At 39.0% G+C, this 21526-nt stretch overlaps 7 protein-coding genes across 9 annotated transcripts; 4 read left to right on the top strand and 3 right to left on the bottom strand.

The window, feature by feature from the left end:
• The first annotated feature begins 290 nt into the window (after positions 1 to 290).
• Positions 291 to 1785, top strand: LOC137576959 (retinol dehydrogenase 12). 2 transcript variants are annotated; one of them, XM_068290308.1, is made up of 4 exons: positions 291 to 602; positions 683 to 946; positions 1006 to 1425; positions 1510 to 1785. In XM_068290308.1, the coding sequence occupies exons 1-4, from the start codon at positions 517 to 519 to the stop codon at positions 1724 to 1726; spliced, it is 987 nt and encodes a 328-aa protein (XP_068146409.1). In that variant the 5' UTR covers positions 291 to 516; the 3' UTR covers positions 1727 to 1785. The 2 variants fall into 2 exon arrangements, with proteins under 2 accessions (XP_068146409.1, XP_068146408.1); XM_068290307.1 differs by having other exon boundaries at positions 1006 to 1437.
• Positions 1786 to 2116: 331 nt separating this feature from the next.
• On the top strand, positions 2117 to 3492 carry LOC137577346 (retinol dehydrogenase 12-like). The gene is made up of 4 exons (XM_068290788.1): positions 2117 to 2276; positions 2345 to 2608; positions 2677 to 3081; positions 3157 to 3492. The coding sequence occupies exons 1-4, from the start codon at positions 2197 to 2199 to the stop codon at positions 3380 to 3382; spliced, it is 975 nt and encodes a 324-aa protein (XP_068146889.1). The 5' UTR covers positions 2117 to 2196; the 3' UTR covers positions 3383 to 3492.
• A 755-nt stretch (positions 3493 to 4247) lies between these two features.
• On the top strand, positions 4248 to 5533 carry Rdh1 (Retinol dehydrogenase 1). Its single transcript, XM_068290708.1, has 4 exons — positions 4248 to 4379; positions 4435 to 4698; positions 4766 to 5182; positions 5250 to 5533. Exons 2-4 carry the CDS (start codon positions 4442 to 4444, stop codon positions 5464 to 5466), a joined length of 891 nt encoding a protein of 296 aa, XP_068146809.1. The 5' UTR covers positions 4248 to 4379; positions 4435 to 4441; the 3' UTR covers positions 5467 to 5533.
• Positions 5458 to 7259, bottom strand: DCTN4-p62 (dynactin subunit 4). Its single transcript, XM_068290707.1, has one exon. It carries the CDS (start codon positions 7170 to 7172, stop codon positions 5616 to 5618), a length of 1557 nt encoding a protein of 518 aa, XP_068146808.1. The 5' UTR covers positions 7173 to 7259; the 3' UTR covers positions 5458 to 5615.
• Positions 7260 to 7397: 138 nt separating this feature from the next.
• LOC137577030 (uncharacterized) lies at positions 7398 to 8947 on the top strand. The gene is given in 2 exon segments (XM_068290390.1): positions 7398 to 7904; positions 7907 to 8947. Coding segments are annotated over 2 exon segments (990 nt in total). The 5' UTR covers positions 7398 to 7540; the 3' UTR covers positions 8533 to 8947.
• Positions 8948 to 9008: 61 nt separating this feature from the next.
• Positions 9009 to 13112, bottom strand: Coq9 (ubiquinone biosynthesis protein COQ9, mitochondrial). 2 transcript variants are annotated; one of them, XM_068290389.1, is made up of 5 exons: positions 12987 to 13112; positions 9692 to 10350; positions 9413 to 9622; positions 9282 to 9353; positions 9009 to 9192 (listed from the first exon to the last, which is right to left on the bottom strand). In XM_068290389.1, exons 1-4 carry the CDS (start codon positions 13045 to 13047, stop codon positions 9315 to 9317), a joined length of 969 nt encoding a protein of 322 aa, XP_068146490.1. In that variant the 5' UTR covers positions 13048 to 13112; the 3' UTR covers positions 9009 to 9192; positions 9282 to 9314. The 2 variants fall into 2 exon arrangements, with proteins under 2 accessions (XP_068146490.1, XP_068146489.1); XM_068290388.1 differs by having other exon boundaries at positions 9009 to 9353.
• On the bottom strand, positions 10626 to 12858 carry LOC137577027 (glomulin). Its single transcript, XM_068290387.1, has one exon. It carries the CDS (start codon positions 12656 to 12658, stop codon positions 10730 to 10732), a length of 1929 nt encoding a protein of 642 aa, XP_068146488.1. The 5' UTR covers positions 12659 to 12858; the 3' UTR covers positions 10626 to 10729.
• Positions 13113 to 21526: the final 8414 nt, after the last annotated feature.

Here is a 21526-nt window from a genome sequence, read left to right as displayed (position 1 = left end):
AAACCCAAACACTTGGTTAATGGGACGAGGAGGAGGAAGAGAATTGTAATTGACATGCCATTTGCGATCCAATGAAATGTGTATCCCAATTATGTGTCTTCTTCATATGACACCATGTTCGATAGAAATTTCACTGCTTGACTGAATGACTAATTGCTGCCAAAAACCGGTTACTTTGTTAATGCATCATTTGTTTAAAATAGATATATGTATACGGTGTGTTGTAAGCATTTGCCGACCACAGGTCAAATACTTGGCTTCGCTCCATGGGGAGAATCTCAAAGGTTTCTGAACAAAAAATCAAAACAATGTCTAAAAGTGATTTCACGCTTGCAGGGTACTCATAAAATCGTCATAGCCACCAGTCGAGCTATCAATTTTATCAGTTGTCGTCGACTAATCGTTACGGGAATCTTTAAAACAACACAGACCAAAAAGTAAAGCAAAGAAAAACTCGGTCGAAAAATTTACATTTCGTCATACATTTAGGCAAAGACCTCACTCTTGTGTGGAAGTATGGGAGTTATTACCAATATTCTGCATGGCTTGGTACCCATTCTTCTGACACATGGCCTAGTGGCCCTTATCGCTTACTGTTTAAGGTATGGAAATGAACAAGAATAAACGAGTAACAACAATCTGCAACTGATTATGTAGTAGTCATGGCGCCTTTATCTTTTAGATTGTATATGCAAGGCCAAAAGTTCAATAAGCAAACCAATGAGACGGGAAAAGTTGTGATTGTAACCGGAGCCAACACAGGGCTGGGCAAGGAGACAGTGCGGGAGTTGGCCCGGCGTGGAGCCACCGTTTACATGGCCTGTCGCGACAGGAGACGAGGAGAAAGAAGTCGTAATGAAATTGTTGAAGAGACCAATAATCCCAACATTTACGTTCGAGTATGTGATCTCGCTTCGTTGGACTCGATTAGAAAATTTGTGGACGGGTAAGTATGTGAATTTCTAGCCTTTATGCAGGGCGTTTTCAATGAATTCTTTCTTTTAGATTTAAACGCGAGCAAAGTCACTTGCATTTGCTTATCAATAATGCTGGCGTCTTTTGGGCCCCACGGCAACACACCAAAGATGGCTTTGAAATGCATCTGGGAGTCAACCATTTGGGTCATTTCTTTCTCACACATCTTTTACTCGATGTTCTTAGGAAATCGGCTCCCAGTCGCATTGTGGTCGTTGCTAGTCGAGCCCACGAACGTGGACTGATACAGGTGGAAGATTTGAATAGCGACTATTGCGTCTATGACGAAGGCGTCGCCTATTGCCAAAGCAAACTGGCCAATATTTTATTCACACGAGAGTTAGCCAAACGTTTGAAGGGCACTGGAGTGACGGTGAATGCCGTTAATCCAGGAATTGCCGATACGGAAATAGCAAGAAACATTATGTTTTTTCAAACTCCCATCGCCCAGTATGTAGCAGAGTGTGTTTATTGATCTGGTTAATCTATTGAATAAGTCTGGACTAACAGTGTATCCCTTTTTTCCCTAAACAGAACCACGCTGAAACCGCTTTTCTGGTCTGTGATGAAAACACCAAAAAACGGAGCCCAAACAACTCTCTTTGCGGCATTGGATCCTGACTTGAATCAAGTTTCGGGTGTATATTTTAGCGAATGTTCCCTCAAACAGGTGGCCCCTGTTGGCTGTGATGACAAAATGGCCAAATGGCTGTGGGCAAAGAGTGAAAAATGGACAGGCATAAGTTATTAAGTGATTAGTTATAAAAGGGTGGTCAAGTGGGAGAGGCAAAAAAACTGAATTTCTAATACGGGGATAATTAGTAAAGAAAAAACAATAAAACAGTTTTAAATTTATAAATAAATTCTTTAATAATGTCCTTTTGACACAACAAAAAAAAAGCTATTTTAAAGCCGGTTTTCTCTCATATTTTTAAGTATACTCTCAGTGAGTTGACCGTGACTATGGAAAACGAGTTTCAACTAAATAGCTGAATCAATATAAAATTACGTGAATGGAGAGCAAATGACCCCAGCAAGATTCATAAAATGCTGATAATATATATGTGTAGTTACTCTCACTCTCAATTAAATTAAACTTTGAGCTATTTTTAAGTTTAAACGATTACGCGAGTCTTTGTTGTGTTCAGTCTCGACTTAGATGTCACATTATTTAGTTGTTAACAGCTGCCGCGAGCTAAGAGAACAAAAAGAATTGAAAAAATGAGTTTAATTTATGATTACCTACTTAGCCCTGTGGTAATTGTGCCAGCTATTATAGCCGCTACAATACACTTGCTCAGGTAGGCGACATCAAACTTTGAACTTTGAACAACTAACAATATACAAAAACAAAACAATTTATATTCAGGGACTACTGGCAGGGAGGCCAATTTACAAAGCCAACCGATGAAACGGGTAAAGTGGTAATTGTAACCGGAGCTAATACAGGAATTGGAAAGGAGACTGTGAGGGAATTAGCCAGAAGAGGGGCCACAGTCTACATGGCCTGTCGGAATCTGGAAAAGTGTGAAGAAGCTCGACGGGAAATCGTCCAAGAAACAAATAACACAAATATTTATACTCGAGAGTTGGATTTAAGTTCTTTAGAATCGATAAGGAAATTTGTGGTGGGGTGAGTAATCAAGAAGGTCTAAATAAATCAGGGCTATAATTGTATATATTATTTCTATTACTTTTTAGTTACAAGCAGGAACAGGATAAGCTGCATATACTGATAAACAATGCCGGGCAAATGAATTGTCCCAAATCTCTAACTACAGATGGCTTTGAGATGCATCTCGGTGTGAATCATTTGGGGCATTTTCTACTGACCAATCTACTGCTCGAATATCTGAAGAAATCGGCTCCTAGTCGAATTGTCAACGTTTCCAGTTTGGCGCACATATTCGGGCGAATCAATAAGAAGGATTTAAACAGCGAGAAATCCTATAGTCAAGACTTTGCCTATGCTCAGAGTAAATTGGCCAATATATTATTCACCAGAGAATTGGCCAAACGATTGCAGGGCACCGGAGTCACCACAAATGCTTTACATCCAGGGGTAGTGCAGACCGAACTTCTAAGGCATTGGAACTTTTTCAGAAAGTACGTTTAATGCATAAGTAATAGTATCTAATATACTATACTTTGATTAAAAAAAATCCTCTATTTCGTTTTTAGATATTTCTTTACGCCTTTTGTCTGGCCCATATTTAAGACTCCAAAAAGTGGAGCACAAACCACATTATATGCAGCGCTTGATCCCGATTTGGATAGCGTTTCTGGACAGTATTTTAGCGATTGCAAACCAACATGGACATCACCAGCAGCCAAGAATGAGGAAACTGGCCAATGGCTTTGGCTAGAGAGTGAAAAGTTGACAGGAATCAGGAATCCGTCTAATTAATCAAGTACACTTTCTTCATAGTTTACATAAGTCAACAAGTCATTAAAAAAGTTTCGGGGTCAATTTAGTTTTATGTAAGTTAAATGTTGAGTTTTGCAATAAAGTTTTTTTTAATTAAACTTATATTAAACTGTTTGCTGGTGACATTGCTTCCTAAATATATCTTATCACAGCATTGATAATCCAGGGTATAGGGTGGACAATTTTACTACAAATGAATAGGCAAAAAAAAAAAAATAACAGTCACGATCACGCATACGACCCGTTGACTTGGCTTGAATTTCACCAATCATTCAAAACGTCTAACCTTTTACAAAAAAATCGCAATGTTACGCTAGGTAATATAAATTATTAGCTTATAAAATCCAATCCATTTCAACCCCAAACATTATAAGTTGTTTATCAAGTCTTTCATTGAGAAGTTGAAGTACATACATACATATGTCTGAAGAGACTGAATTGACTCAATGATGAAAAGCAGAATGTAAATACTCTTACAATTGATAGGGAATACATCTCAAGATCATACGCTTTAAATGTGGTCAATTTCCACCTTATCAATAAGTTCGTCACCTTATCAATAATCTCTTAAGCTTGGAGTGTTAACGGGGATAGAGGCAGAAACATTATGTGATCAAATAAGAGTAGAGTACCCATATTTACATATATCAGATGGTTTTTCATGTGTTAGAACCTTCTGGAAGTGTATTTCACCAGTCTGCTTTCTCACTCACTCACATTTGCTCTCCAAAACGCGGTTTGGCATATCATCATGATTATCGCTATATATCTGTCGCTCTCTCATGCCCACACCCGTCCAGTTTCGCTCTCAGTTGATGTATATATAACAAATGCAGCCCTTGCTTTGCTTTCTCAGTTCAAAATTAAACTTTGTCGAGCAAACACAACCTACACAATTTATATCGATAATAGACTGTCTACTATGTCCAACTGTCATCTGGTCAGCTGTAATCGGCATTGGAGTCTACTTTCTGAAGTAAGATAACGATAGGCAGAATCACCCACTGTTTACTAACCAATTGAAACCACAGGGACTACATGCAGGGTGGCCAATTCACCAAGCAAACCAATGAAACGGGCAAAGTTGTCATTGTTACGGGAGCCAATACAGGAATTGGTAAGGAGACAACAAGGGAACTAGCCAGAAGAGGTGCCACAGTCTATATGGCCTGTCGGGATATGACCAGATGTGAAATAGCTCGCCTGGAAATTGTCAAAGAAACGAATAATCAGAATATATTCTCACGTGAATTGGACTTAAGTTCTCTGGCCTCCATTCGTAAATTCGTTGCAGGGTAAATTGAACTCTCTTTCTCCGTGACGAATCCTTTTTCATTTTCTCCTCCTCCTAATCTTACACAGTTTCAAAGCCGAGCAACAAAAACTTCATGTTCTAATCAATAATGCCGGTGTTATGCGTTGTCCTAAAACTCTGACCAAAGATGGCTTTGAGATTCAGTTGGGCGTTAATCATATGGGTCATTTTCTGCTTACCAACTTGTTGTTGGACGTTCTCAAGAAATCTGCTCCCAGTCGCATTGTAGTCGTCTCTAGTTTGGCTCACACACGTGGAGCCATCAATGTGGATGACTTAAATAGCGAAAAGTCCTACGATGAGGGATTGGCGTATTCTCAGAGTAAATTGGCCAATGTGTTGTTCACACGCGAACTGGCGAAGCGTCTGGAGGGCACTGGAGTCACTGTTAATGCCCTGCATCCAGGTGTTGTGGACACAGAGCTGGCCAGAAACTGGAAATTCTTCCAAACAAACTTTGTGAAGTAAGTAATTCGGGATAAAATGAATTCATTGTGAACTGTGGATTTTAACAATTTTTTGTTCTGGCAGATATTTCTTAAAACCAATGTTGTGGCCTTTGTTAAAGACTCCCAAGAGTGGTGCACAAACTAGTCTCTATGCAGCTCTTGACCCCGATTTGGTCAACGTGTCCGGCCAGTATTTCAGCGATTGCAAACCCAAGGAAGTGGCCCCTGCTGCCAAGGATGAGAAAGTTGGCAAATTCCTTTGGGCAGAGAGTGAGAAGTGGACTAGCAAGTCGGATTAGAGGTTTATTAAATATTAGATATAATAGCATTTGCCTATGACAATAAATTAGTATGTTTAATCCATAATTTATGTGTGCTTGAATAGTTTTGGAGACTATCCATACCACTTGGAAATATAGTTCTTCATTTCATTAGCCATTTTCGCTGTTTATTCCTTTTCTATTGTGCCCGCCTGAATGAATAGTCGTGAGTAGAGTGCCTGCGTGGTTGGCTCCTTCTTTTCCGTGGTGTTGGCCACCGTGTTCACGTAAGTATATTGCATATAGAAACTCAAAACGACTTCATCAGAGATCTTTGAGGCCGCTTCTGGGGTAAATTGTAGTCTCAGTAAAACTTTGTTGCCCTTGCGCCATATTATAAATTTGGGTTCTTCGGTCTCGCCGCGCGCTTGGATGTCCTCGTCGAATTCCTTGGAATCATCGCGTTGGCTCAGTACAAATTCACTTTCCAGTGGTTCAATCAGTGTGTTGGCCAACTCATTAACCTCTCGCTTAATCTCCCGTGTAGAATTCTGTCGGGATAAGGTGATGCCGGCTGCCCTTAAAAGAGGCGAGGAGGTTACCGCCTCCTCCTTGATTTTGCAGGCCTGCTGCAACATTTCTGCTGTGAGACGTTCTTCTTCCTCGGGAAGAGCATCCAGAATCCGTATGGTCATGTCGTACATGGTTGGATTGGTGATCTTCACGAGAATCGCATTCTTTTGACCCGGCTTCAGAGGCTGTTCGCAACGGACCATCACCACTTCGGGAACATGGTGGCTAGCGAAGAGCTGAATTCGATACTTAATGGACGTCGGATGATATTCGGGCTTAATTAGATTATGCTCGCACTGGCGACATCTCAGCGACCGTTTAATCCACAGCGAGCGGCGTTGAGGATACAAATTACCCACGGCTGTGGGCTGATCTCCTGGCTGGCTAAGCCGTTGGGCAATTGTCGTCACTTGGCGCAAATTCAAAGGCTCTGTAAAGATATCCGGCGGTAGCTGTTCCACATCAGCTGTGGCCTCAGTTGGAGAAATGCTAATGGGTTTGCTTTTCGGCAATGTCTTTTCATTCCAGCCGATTTGTCGTCTAATTAGAGATACTGTTAGACCTGTGCGATCTGTCAGACTTGGAAATTTATGCTGCTTGGGCGACTTGCGACGCAGAAACTCCTGTCTGTCCTGTTTCTCTTGCAATACCACCGATTGATAGTACTCGAGTAGAGAGTTAAAACGGAGCTGGTACAAACACTCGTTGTCCGGCCAAGTTCCAGTTGCCACACCCTGATCGGGAATGCCTACATCTCGTGTAGTCCAGCGACAGGAGAGGCATGACAAATAATACATTTTCTTAGTTGTGGGTACACTCGACGGTTTTATGGGTGTGGTTGAGCCACTTTCCCCTCCTGCTGCACTCTGCGCCTCCTTGTCCTTGGCCTCATCAGACTTCTTCACAACAGCCACCGTGGTAGCACGGGCCGACAAAGTGTGCTGGCAACATGGACAATCGAAGCAATTGGCACAACAGTTTTTCTTGTGTCGCGCCTCCGACGAGGGTATGTTCTCCAGGCAATTGGAACAGAAGTGCGACTCTATCTCGTGGCACACACAGTAACCGCATCTCAGTTTTGGACAATGTCGGCAAAAGAACAACTTGTTGATCGGATTCAAGATGCCGCAGGAGCAGGCATATTTCACAGGACTTGGTTGCATGAAACTCATATTAAAAGTTTGCAAATTTTTCGCCAAATACTTAAAAATGTTACACTTTGTTGCTGCTCTTCTTCTTTGTCTGCATGACGCGATTTGCGAAACAGCTGTTTGCAGTCCAAAGGGCTGAAGAGTAAAATCTTACGATGTCTGGTCACACTAAAAAAATTTAAAATCTGCGAGCCGTTACACCCATTTCAACGCTTGTATTATTTTAAATTTCATTGGTGATAGTGTATATAATGGTAACAGATACACAAAAATCTAGGACCTTTGATTATTTGGTCATTTATTACAAAAAAAAATAAACAAAAATATTAGGAAAATAACATCTGGCAAAATCGTTTGATTTCTAATAACAGAACTATCTTCTATCTAAAATGTGCATACACTGCTGCCGCCTGCGTCACACTCCTTGTCCGCCCATACCATACGCATGTCCTCACTGTCCGGTGCATGAGATCGCAAGCGCTTGTTCCGTTCGTGGTCGCAAGCAGCCGGACAGCGAGCACAAGTGGTACATGGAGGCGCGAACGAGGGAAAGATACAAAAATTCTTGTGTATGCCACACGCTTCCACCGCGTTGGCTGGATATCAATCGCAATGTGATCTTTGAGCTGGCCCGCCGGCTGCAACAATCTCCAGAGGCGACACACTATATGCTCTTGCGTCTGCTACACGCCAACTATGGCAAAGTGATGCGGATTATGAAAAGGCGACGCAGCTACGATGTGCCCTTGGCTAGCCAGGCTCTTTTTTTTCTCCTTCTTCTCTGATAGACCAGAACGGTAATCTGTTTGAACCCATGCATCCGGAATCAGTCGAGAAATTGATCCGTCTAATCCAGGACTATTTGCATCGCATGCAATTGCTAAACCGCAAATACAAATGGTTTAACAATGGACTTGACGAGGGCGATCTTATGGGTTTGCTAAGTGAGCGGGACGAATTGCTAAAGCTCCTGTGCAGCGTCTCTAGCTTATGCGAAGATCACGGTTCCCTGTCCATGCAACAGTTGCTTCGAGTATTAAACGACTTGGATCTGGATAAGTTATTTCAAAAAGGCAAAGCACATCGAAGCGACACGAAATCCCTTAAGGGCATTTCGGATCTTTACTTCGAAGTGGCTGCTGAAAATCCAAGTCCCAATAAGCCAATGATAGAGGTTGAGAACCAACAACAACAACAACCACCACCACCATCACCACCACCATCACCACCACCAGAGATATCCCAGCTTCTCAAGTCCACATACAATACAACCTCATCTCTCTCGACATCATCAATTAAATCAGCAGGGTCCTTAAAAAAAAAAAAAGAGAATCAGCAAAAAAAAATTTATAAATGGAGAAACGCCAATACTCTTTTATGAACCATTCAATGCAGACAAACCCTGGACCTGGCTATCACGAATGCCACAACGAAAACGATTGATGCAAGATGGTACGATTGGCACAGAACCCGTGCGCCGATATAGACCAATGGAGCAACGGGCTCAGCTTACTCGGATGCGCGAAAATATGACCATACTCAGTGAAAGATCCTTAACGGAAGGTTCTGAATTTTTATCCACATTTGGTGGCAGACGGCAAAGCTCCATTTCACGGAGGAGCAGTATGCGTTGATAAAAGTACTTACCTCCTTCTTCTGGACAACCCACATCGGCAATGAAGGTTACCAGCAATGGTGGAAACTATTTTTGCTCTGGGGTAGTTCAGATTGAGGACTAAATGTCTAAATGTGTGTCCATAGTTGTGCTATCAGAAAACGATACAAAATTTAAAATAAAATTGATCGAAACGTCCTGAATTCACCTTCCGGTTGAATATTAAGCTTTTGGAGAGAGGATTGGGTCTTATAAAAGTTCTTGTATTAAATAATTTTATCGGAACAACTCAAGACATTTTCTTATATATACATATATGCAGAGCTTCGATTGAACAAACAGAGACTAGTTTAAATATGGGGCGGAGAAGGGGAAATATAAACATCTTTGAGTTTTGAAAAATCGCGAGCCAAACTGTACAAGATGCTGTCAACACATTATTAGAAAAGTTTACAATTATATATATAATTCGTTATATATGTCTAGATGTATACAGTAGATCGGGTGGTCCATACCTTGAGTCTCCTTCCTTTGGTTACGGGTGGTTTTTAGGGGCGATTGTAGCCTAGGCCGAGTATATTACGTGCCTGTGGATGTGTAATATTTAAGGAAATCTTTTCACGATATATTAAATGATTAGCTTTACCGTTATGAAGGCTGAATTAAAGGAACGTTGAAATGTGTGCGTCATGCCCTCAGTTTGAGCCAACATCATTTGCAATTGTACAGCTTCATCCATGCGATGTTTAAGGAACGACCAAGTCTGGGCATGATCGGGTGACGAATCCTGTAGCAGATATAATTCGGTCATCTTCATAATAGTGGCCAGACCTACACGCCTTGTGTACCAACCAAACTGCAATAAAAAAGTAAAGTAAATCATTTGTTCGGTTCTACTGTTGCCTTTCGTCCGCCCGCTACTTACATCCACAGACCGATCACCCGAATAGTAGCAAATATCATCGACTAAGGTCAATACCTGAGCCAATGCCGTTGAGGCGTGTTGCGGTTGGGCAATCAGAGCCATGGCTTGTGGCCATTGACTTTTATATGGCACTATCATCTCTAATCTTTGGCGCACAGCCTGGACTAGAAAGTCAAGAGGATCCGTGACTTCCCGCTGGCCATTCTGTGTTTGCTCTTGTAAGATTTGCACTAGCTTTGCATTGGACTGACTATTAAAATGGGATACAAGAGCAAATCCTCCCTCTGGAAACATGCCATGCACAGCTCCAGGATAACCACACTGCTCGGCACCCTTGACAATGGACTGCCGCGACCAACCCAATTGGGGGACATGCTCGAGTGCAGCATCAAGGATTTGCTGCCGTATGCCATCTACTTTAGCCTGTTTAGCTGATTGCTCTGCATCCTGAAAATGCTGGTGTCCTCCGCCGCCAGATTCGTTTTGTTTGTGCTTGGCAGCTGCTTCTGCTGCTGCCTCCGCAGCATCGCGTTCCCTTTCACGTTGCTCTTCGCGTAAACGAAAATCTTCCAAATGCGTTTTATCCTTAGAGTCCTGTGCATAAGATCGGCTCTGGCCGAGGGGAGACAGTATATGACTATTGTTTCGGATTGGGGCATCTGCAAAGAGGAAATTAATTTAATTAACTCAATACATGACACAAAATGTTGTTGCCACTGCAAACACACATATGGAGATACAACGACTTCGTCTATGAAACCAGCAATTAGCAACTATTGGTCTATTTGGCGAAATCTAGTTGAACAATTAACACCCAAAATGCAAAAACTCAAGGACGGACCACACACACACATACGAACTGTGACACCTTTGTTCCACCTTAGATCTAACCACTTCTATCTATCCACATCACCCCTAGAGAGAAAAGACACAATTGATATTATAAATATACCTATATTATAAAGGTATATATGTACATATATTTTCGTATATATATGTACATCTTTATATTTATATATATGTATAAAAAAAAAGTTCTCAATTAGAGCTTGATGATACTTGTTCTTGTTGTTGGGGTTGGCGTTGTCGAAGGGATTGCTCGATGCATTCGTTTGCCCTTAAATAGAGACCCAATAGCGATTCCAGACTGGTGATTGAACTACTGAGAACATCCAGTTTCTCTTCGCGTCCAATGTCGGGCAGATTGTTATCCATTCCATCACCAGAGGCCATCCCACTGTTGCTAATATTAACCGCCAGCATTTTCAATTGCTTTTGCATGAGAGCATCATCCGAGGAACTTTGCCCGTTTTCCACACGCTCCTTGTAGGCTTTGTAGTGGGCCAACGAGAAGTCCAGGGCCTTGCCCAGTGGCTGTAAGAGTCTTTCCTCAATCTCTGGCATAAAATCCCAGAATCCAGTGTCATTTGAGAGATCCTTGAGAGCAAAGTAGCGGAGAATGTTAAGGGCATTGCATATACGATCGGAATGAAGCAGGAGATCAGACTTGACATCTTGTGGCAAAACGCAGAGACAAAGCAGCAACATTTCTCGAAATTGCTTCCCGCTAAACACTAATGGCAATTCAGAGGCAGTGAGTCGTAGGGCTTGGTCAACGAGATCCTTGTACATGCTGGCCAAGTAGCCCAGGAGTCCATCATGCTGCAGGGTTTCGATTAAATTCTTCAAGACGAAATATTTGCCTTCGTGATCAAAGGCTATGACGTATTTGCGGAGTACTAGGAGACCCAATTGGCGTAGAGAAACTTGCGGGGAGTAGCCCACAATTTTGCAAAGAGACTCGCACAGTCGCTTGTGCACATCCAACTGAAGTGAAGAGCAAGGAACAATTACTCCAGAGTTGGCCAAAGTATTGGTCAGTAGATGCTCTAGCAGGCGCAAACCACAGTGTTGCAGTGGTGGCTCGACTTGCTCTAACAAAACGCTCACCAAATATAAACCAGTCTCAAATAAATAGAGTGGCTGGTAGATCTTTGGAGCCTTCGGTGGCAGCAGATTGCCAACAAATAGGGCATGGTAGAACATGCCGACAGCATAGAGAGGCATTTTCTCTTCAATGAGAAACATGTTCTGACTGCTCATCTCGTAGACACCCTTCTCAGCATCCAATTTACGTTGCCAACGTGCACGCTGCTCGACCAGACCCAGTAGATAGAATGGATCACTTAGACAGGAGCAGGCAGCTTGAGTCAAACCCTTTACCACTTGTTGGACATATTTGTGAGTGAGTTCATGGCGTACGCGTCCCATTTGCAGGAGAGCTAGCGGCTTGCCCATAAGCTGAATGTAGAAGCAAGTGAAGGCATTTTGTCGCGTGAGACCACAATACCGAAAAATGGTGGGAATTGCAGCCCCTGTGGACAGAATCTCTGCCAATAGCGGCTGGTAGAAGAGATCTATTGTTAAATAGAAAGCCATTAAGTCCTCAATTTGTTGATTCTGTTCCAGCAGACGTCCGGCTGCCTCATCGTAGCCCTCGCTGAGAAATTCTGGTAAAGGGCACTCCTTTAAGCGGGATGAAACACTCTGCAGACACCATTCCACAGCCTGCGGTTTCTGGTCACCTTGACGCTGAAGCACCACCTGCAGAGCCCTCATGTAGGCAGAAAATACCGCAATGCTGCTACTCTCTTCGATCTTCTCCATAAGCTCCAGCATTAGCTCTTCCAGGGAGAAATAATATTGGGATACCAGTCGTAGCAGCTCATTGGCACAATCAAAGAGTTCGGGCTGCTCCACATTCACCTCATCGTCCAGACTGGGCACACAAATCTCTTCGTATATGTCCATAGCAATGAGGGGTAAGTGCTGTAGATTCCTTGCTGCCTCATTGGGGTTTCGAAAAAGCATTTTCACACCCTCGTACGCCTTCTCCTGCAGCAGCTGCTTTATAAGTTTCAGAAAATTGCGAGCGGCCTCCTCGCTAGCTGAAGGCGGCTGCTCCATGTCTAGTCTTGTTAAATATTCTTCTTATGTATACATAAACAGATACACACACAGTATAAAAATCACAATCAAATCGATAAAATTTAATTCTGACAATTGTAACTAAATAAAATTTTCTGCCTTTCCCGGCAAATTTTCTTTTGCTCTCTCGTTTCGTTCTTCCTCTTTCTGATTCCAACCAAAATCCACTCACACTTTCAACCGACAAACAAAAACAGCTGTTTTATTCGATTCTAACGATGCCGTCTCTTTCGTAATCAGTTAAATTGACGGAAATTGCAACACTTGCTTTTGATAACTTGTATATACATATTAGTTAGAAACTTACTCAGAGGAACTAGAAGCCTACGAAAACGTATCAATTTGTGCAGGCATCGCACATTCGACATTATTCCGCTTTGAATATTTAAGAAATGTTGGATAAATTGTAAATACTATGTCCGTCAAGTTAGCGACACTGTTAAACTCGAGTTAGCGACGGTCCTCTGTTAACCCTCTGTAAAGTTTTTTGTATTTTTATATTTTAAATTTTCAGCTATTTATTAACTTTTTTGAAACAAATAAAGCCTTAAATTATTAAGAATAGATTAAATTTTTGTTTTAATTCAGTTTTGAGGGTTTTTGAGCATTCCATGTATTGACAATTTCTTCACGAAAATGTCCTTTTTTCGTTTTCGTATAGCTCCAAAATATTGCAACGGCTCAATGAAGATTGAATGCCAGATTATTCCCCAATTATTCATCTATATTCCCACCAAGTTTAGTTAAAATTCCTCACACGGTTTTCGAGAAAATTGCATTTTTTTGAACCAACCATGATTTTCCCCATACAAAATGTTTCAAAAATTACGTCGACTTTATCGGGCAAAAACTCGACTATATGGTAACGGCTCAATGAAGATTGAATGCCAGAATTTAGGTATGACTGTCTGGAATACGTCCAGAAAATTTCAGCAAAATTCCTCGTAACGTTTTCGAGAAAAATGCATAAATGTGGGGGTACCTTCCGAAAACAATGATTTTTTAAGCAAATGCAATTCGCCAATGTTCTTCTTCTTCCTCCTTTAATTCGCCCCTTACAAAATGAGTGAAAAAATGGGCTAACTTTGTTGGGTAAAAACTCGACTATATAGTAACGGCTCAATGAAGATTGAATGCCAGAATTTAGGTACGACTTTTTCAAATATGTTTGGGTTATTTTATTCTAGATTCCTCGTAACGTTTTCGAGAAAAATGCATACATATGTGGGTACTTTTTGCCCGCAAATTTTTTTTAATGTCAATTGGCCCAGCTGTTTTTTCAATTCGCCACTCAACATATGGCCATTTCGCCCCATACAAAATGAGTTAAAAAATGGGCTGACTTTGTTGGGCAAAAACTCGACTATATGGTAACGGCTCAATGAAGATTGAATGCCAGAATTTAGGTACTACTTTTTCAAATATGTTCAGAGAGTTTCAGCAAAATTCCTCGTAACGTTTTCGAGAAAAATGCATAAATGTGGCGGTACTTTTTGCCGGCAAATTTTGTTCATTGTCAATTCGCCCAACCATTTGTCTCAATTCGCCACTCAACATATGGCCATTTCGCTCCACACAAAATGAGTTAAAAAATGGGCTGACTTTGTTGGGCAAAAACTCGACTATATGGTAACGGCTCAATGAAGATTGAATGCCAGAATTTAGGTACGACTTTTTCAAATATGTTCAGAGAGTTTCAGCAAAATTCCTCGTATCGTTTTCGAGAAAAATGCATAAATGTAAGGGTACATATTTGTTCAGCAAAGGCAAGTTGCCGCTCAGTTTTGAATTTCGCCATTCAATAGAGTGGAATAGGGGGACTATGGCACATATGGTGCCGATGAAATAGTGGGTTTTGCACTGTGGTACACGACTGCAATAAAAACATGTTATTTTTTTTTATAATAATATTAAATATTTTTATGTAGGCTTTTCTTCAAAATATGAATAAACTTAATGAAATACGTAATTGTTAAATTTGTCTTTTTCATTTAAGGGAGAATTGTAGTAATGTATTTATATGTACATATATGTACATACATATGTACATATGTATGTTTGTGCAAGTGGAAACAAATTTGCTGCAAACAAATAAGACTTGCACCACTGTATCATACTAATAATAGTTTTTCGTAATTTATTTAAATAATTAACAAAACAAATTCAATCGCACTATTGCAAAACAACAGCTTTCTCTATTGTGAGAAAGAAATTTGAAGCAAAAAAAGAAAATTTTTATTAAAAATAAACAATCGCCTCCGCCAGGATTTGAACCTCTACTTCTTTTATATATGCATATGAAAACAATGCGTGTAATAAAAAAAATTATAAATTCTCCACTAGAATTCGAACCCATATACATTTTGTATATACGTATCATATATTTTTTATATATACATACTTAATTGCCCTATGAAATTCTTGTTTTTCATTTACTCACAATTAAAAGGTCAATATTTGACTTTTCACCTATGGTTTTATTGGATGAGAAAAAAAAAGACGAAAAAAAAATATATATATATATTAATTAGTAGAAGTATAAAAAAAAAAACAACCCACGCGGGGTCCAATCCTACATACAAATTGCACCGCCTTGGTAACAAGTGATTTGCTACCAAAACCAACCTACTTTCTTAATTTGGGGTTAACGAAACCTAATAAGATAATGGTAAAATATATATGTATCTCACATATAAAAACAGCAAAAAGGCGGTGCTCAGTGGTATGTGTTCAGGAAACGTCTTTCGAAATAATACTAATAAAAATGATACGAAAAAAATTGTTATTTTGTAAAGGACAACTCTTAACCCCAAAATAAGAAAGTAGATTGGAGTTGCTAGCAAATCACTTGTTACCAAGGTGGTGCAATTTGTGTGTAGGTTCGGACCCCGCGTGGGTTGTTTTTTTTTTATACTTCTACTAATTAATATATATATATATTTTTTTTTCGTCTTTTTTTTTCTCATCCAATAAAACCATAGGTGAAAAGTCAAATATTGACCTTTTAATTGTGAGTAAATGAAAAACAAGAATTTCATAGGGCAATTAAGTATGTATATATAAAAAATATATGATACGTATATACAAAATGTATATGGGTTCGAATTCTAGTGGAGAATTTATAATTTTTTTTATTACACGCATTGTTTTCATATGCATATATAAAAGAAGTAGAGGTTCAAATCCTGGCGGAGGCGATTGTTTATTTTTAATAAAAATTTTCTTTTTTTGCTTCAAATTTCTTTCTCACAATAGAGAAAGCTGTTGTTTTGCAATAGTGCGATTGAATTTGTTTTGTTAATTATTTAAATAAATTACGAAAAACTATTATTAGTATGATACAGTGGTGCAAGTCTTATTTGTTTGCAGCAAATTTGTTTCCACTTGCACAAACATACATATGTACATATGTATGTACATATATGTACATATAAATACATTACTACAATTCTCCCTTAAATGAAAAAGACAAATTTAACAATTACGTATTTCATTAAGTTTATTCATATTTTGAAGAAAAGCCTACATAAAAATATTTAATATTATTATAAAAAAAATAACATGTTTTTATTGCAGTCGTGTACCACAGTGCAAAACCCACTATTTCATCGGCACCATATGTGCCATAGTCCCCCTATTCCACTCTATTGAATGGCGAAATTCAAAACTGAGCGGCAACTTGCCTTTGCTGAACAAATATGTACCCTTACATTTATGCATTTTTCTCGAAAACGATACGAGGAATTTTGCTGAAACTCTCTGAACATATTTGAAAAAGTCGTACCTAAATTCTGGCATTCAATCTTCATTGAGCCGTTACCATATAGTCGAGTTTTTGCCCAACAAAGTCAGCCCATTTTTTAACTCATTTTGTGTGGAGCGAAATGGCCATATGTTGAGTGGCGAATTGAGACAAATGGTTGGGCGAATTGACAATGAACAAAATTTGCCGGCAAAAAGTACCGCCACATTTATGCATTTTTCTCGAAAACGTTACGAGGAATTTTGCTGAAACTCTCTGAACATATTTGAAAAAGTAGTACCTAAATTCTGGCATTCAATCTTCATTGAGCCGTTACCATATAGTCGAGTTTTTGCCCAACAAAGTCAGCCCATTTTTTAACTCATTTTGTATGGGGCGAAATGGCCATATGTTGAGTGGCGAATTGAAAAAACAGCTGGGCCAATTGACATTAAAAAAATTTGCGGGCAAAAAGTACCCACATATGTATGCATTTTTCTCGAAAACGTTACGAGGAATCTAGAATAAAATAACCCAAACATATTTGAAAAAGTCGTACCTAAATTCTGGCATTCAATCTTCATTGAGCCGTTACTATATAGTCGAGTTTTTACCCAACAAAGTTAGCCCATTTTTTCACTCATTTTGTAAGGGGCGAATTAAAGGAGGAAGAAGAAGAACATTGGCGAATTGCATTTGCTTAAAAAATCATTGTTTTCGGAAGGTACCCCCACATTTATGCATTTTTCTCGAAAACGTTACGAGGAATTTTGCTGAAATTTTCTGGACGTATTCCAGACAGTCATACCTAAATTCTGGCATTCAATCTTCATTGAGCCGTTACCATATAGTCGAGTTTTTGCCCGATAAAGTCGACGTAATTTTTGAAACATTTTGTATGGGGAAAATCATGGTTGGTTCAAAAAAATGCAATTTTCTCGAAAACCGTGTGAGGAATTTTAACTAAACTTGGTGGGAATATAGATGAATAATTGGGGAATAATCTGGCATTCAATCTTCATTGAGCCGTTGCAATATTTTGGAGCTATACGAAAACGAAAAAAGGACATTTTCGTGAAGAAATTGTCAATACATGGAATGCTCAAAAACCCTCAAAACTGAATTAAAACAAAAATTTAATCTATTCTTAATAATTTAAGGCTTTATTTGTTTCAAAAAAGTTAATAAATAGCTGAAAATTTAAAATATAAAAATACAAAAAACTTTACAGAGGGTTAACAGAGGACCGTCGCTAACTCGAGTTTAACAGTGTCGCTAACTTGACGGACATGTAAATACTGAAATAATGTTGCCAGATGCCGAAATAAAAAACAGACTCAAAAGTGTGTTAACAGACTGTTATTAAAGGTCGATAACAGATTTCAGTGGCGGGAAGATGTTTCCGTTTTAAAATCGATTCAAGTACAAATCAATTGTTTATAACACATTTTTTGTTTTTATATCATTTTTAGCAGAATAAACGATGCAGAATACATTTTTAGACATGGATTGTTTTCATCGATAATTCAAATGAACTAGTTCTTCACATTTTAGAACTTGTTCTAAAAAGAGGCCCGTCAAATTTTGAAACACTTAACCCGAATTAACTAACATTAGCTTATAAATAAACGAATGCATATAAAAATATACTTTCCAGATGTATATGGTAGGCAGTTGATTTCACTCCACCCAGTAGTGCAGTTGGTTTTCATTCGCGCCTATTAAATGCACAAAAGCACAATAAAACGACGCGTCCGTTCACATCTTCCGCCGTGTTGTCCGCCTACGCCTCGCCGCTCGACTATCAATTGTGCAAATCCGCAGTCTTATCAAAGAAACTGTAGAACTTTAGAAAAATGGAAATAAATAATAAATACATGTGCTCATACATATACATATATGTACTCTAAAACAGTCTAAGCATATACAACATCCACACAGACTAAAATTCGGTAGAAGAATTCTTCAAGATAAACAAATCGGAATACTGTTATCCGCTCTTTAAAGCTTATACGGAAGCTGCACATTGATATGAGACGGAGCTCATGTCGTAAGTAGGTAAACATTTCCAAAATAATATTACTCATTGAAATGGAATTTCATGCCATTAGAAATCTATGCCGCATTTTTCGGTTATATTAGAACTACTTATAATGATTCTATAAAACATAAGATAAAGTCTTTGAAAACTGAAAAAAAACTTCTTTACATTTTAATTGATTGATTGATTGATGTATGTATTAGGAGTTGTAAATATACTTTGCGATTGATCTAATGGAGCTCGCCATAATCATATTTGGTAATAGTTGGAAACTCTTAAACTTATTTTAGGGTATCGATTAGTCGTTTAGCCTTGCTTTAAAGACGTCAAATTATTATTTACTTAGTTTATTTGGAATTTCTGTTTTTGACTTTATTGTTATTTCAATTTATCATTTGCTTGAGGCAAAAATATTAAATACTCATCAATTAGGAAATTATAATTATCTATCATGATATTTTTGTTAGTTCTTATCGCTTTCTTTAGCATTTCTATTTATGTATATTAAAAATTATCCATTCAACAGTTGAACTTTAACAATTACGTGAAAATCCCTTATGCAAAATCTTTGCTATTATTCTTGATATGAGGCCACTTCACAGGAGGAAGGAGCAGAGTAAGGGGCAAAGACTAAAAGGAATGAAGTGATAAAGTTTATGCTCATGATTTATTTTGGTCTGGGCCTTTGGCATCAACATGAATATGTATGCATATATGTACATACATATGTATACCCTCTCTTCCGTGCCCCTTTTCTTCCTTCACTTATGAAATATGAGAGCATTAAATTTTATGATATTGTTTAGGCCCCATCATCAAGTTTGGTCTAAAGCACACACATTCACGCACATACAGGGACCCCCAGGACACATGGACAGCAAACAAGCGAAAAGTTCAAAGTCAAACAATAACACTTTCCATAAACAAACAAAAAGAAAACTTCCACGCAGCCGACACCCTCCACCAGACTCTAACTACACTCTCCCTTACCTCAAATAAATACCAACTCTGGCAATTGCCTAAATTTTCCATACGAAACGGTCCACATAAAAGAACTTGTCGCTGCACAGTGGTTGATACTTTAATCTAACAATAAGTGCTGCCAATTAAGTGATTCAGTCGGTGGTTCCAAAAAATAACTTCATTCAATCCTTAAACAACGGGTGAGTGAACTGAACAAATTCACATTAACAATTTCCCTGATGTGTTCTTTAAGGAGAAAATAAATTGATTATTTATTTATTAAATTGTTCAATTGCTAACTCACAGGTCCTTTTGATGTGATTTTTTAAAGAAAACTTGAGACACTGTGCGTGGTGGCTACAAGTTTGACCTGACCCAATGCCAATGCCAATGTCTCTTTTCTCTGTCTGTGTCATCTACTCCAGCTTCACTGTGTGTGTGTGGGTGTAACTTTTCGCCATTGGAGCACTTTTTCAAAGCTTAGCACCTGACAATTTGCCATGAAACATGCGACCATTTTTTTTGTTCTTCTTAAAAACTAACTCAATGTCTAACTGTGTGGGTGTGTGTGTGTGTGAATGAGAGTGTATGTATATGACTGTTTGTATGTTAGTACCTTTTATTCTAAGCATTTCGCCAGGTGCCAGTTTTCGTAATATTTTTGCCACTGTTGCATGCATGGCATTGTCCTTCAGTCGTCCCGCCTGCAGCCATTTGATTGCCTTTGAGGTGGTCCAACTAATTAAGTTTAATCCGATTAGCGAAAAAGACTACGATGAGACTCGAATAAAGACTTTAGTAATAGTAATTCTGAAGGCTTTAACTCAGTTGCCTGGCATTTTAGGGTTTTTACTGGTAGGAATTTCATCATCTTCTCTAAATACCAAAGAAATTGCAATTATTAATGCAACAAAATACCCCCCACTCGGTGGCATGCAACAGGCGTGCCACTGAATCGAGTCAAAATCAAGGGGCAACTCGACGCAAAGAGGGGGATTTGGTTTTTTCAACAATTTTCCGCTGACTCACAAAATCAGCATAAATTGAAAGCAAAAACCAACTTTTGCGGAATTTCTATAAGCTACACGCAAACGCCAGCCATTCTAGACCCTCTTGACTAGGGCGCTTTGCTTTACTTGCCTCCTGACAGTGCAATTCAGTAGACGTTGCTACATTCCGCAGGATACTTCTACTCCTCGATTCGGTAAGTGAGTGAAATAAATTGCAAGAATTTCTTAAAGAAAATTTTCTCAACTGAAATCCAAACTAAAAGGGCCGCTGAGCTAGTCCCACCATGAACAAGATGGAAAGCTCGCTGTGTAGGGTTTTTGATGGAGGAAGGGAGGGGGCATATCAAACACACCTGTTAAACAGATGGAATATTTATGACTTCCTGGTTGTCCCAACGGAAACGTAAAGCATTATTTCCTCTAGTTATTGCCATTGTCTGCAGTTTGCCTTTGTTGGGCTGCTGCAACCAGAACGATAAGCAATAGAAATACAAAAGGTTAAGAGAGCGCTTCAGAAGGTGTAGGTAGGCGGAGGGGGTCTTGGCAAAAGTTAAAGCAATAAATAAAATCAACAATTGTCAATTGGCTGAAACAATGCGCAAAGCCAAAAGCAAGCCAAGTTCCAAGGCAACTCCCAGTCCTTAGCGAAATGCTTTCACTTTCATGGCAAGTGAAGCACCAACAGCAGCAGCAGCAACTGAAGGGAGAATCTGTGGTGAGTTCCAAAACGCTCTCTCTCGTGGTGTCTTTCTTTGCTTTCTCTTAAGGCTTAACAGAGATAGAAAGTGAGAGAGCGCTAGGACCAAAAAAAAAAGGGCTCGCCAAAATACTGTCTAGAAATCACAATATAAAATTATTTATATTATATTATAATATTTCTAGAAGTATGAATTATGTTTTTATTTAAAGTTAAAAAGCAATACCAAAAATGAAGCGTAAATTTCAATCAAAGAGCCATATTACAGAATAGTTAAGAGGTGTTACTTTACAATGTTCTTTACTTTAAATTAAAGTAAACTTATTATAGTCTACCTAAACTAAATTTGTTAGTTAGTTAGTGTTATTTCACTAAATATAGTTTTCAAACAAGA

Source organism: Drosophila tropicalis, unplaced genomic scaffold, assembly GCF_018151085.1.
Source record: "Drosophila tropicalis isolate 14030-0801.00 unplaced genomic scaffold, ASM1815108v1 contig_593, whole genome shotgun sequence".
Taxonomy (NCBI): domain Eukaryota; kingdom Metazoa; phylum Arthropoda; class Insecta; order Diptera; family Drosophilidae; genus Drosophila; species Drosophila tropicalis.
This window is presented reverse-complemented; position numbering and strand designations above follow the sequence as displayed.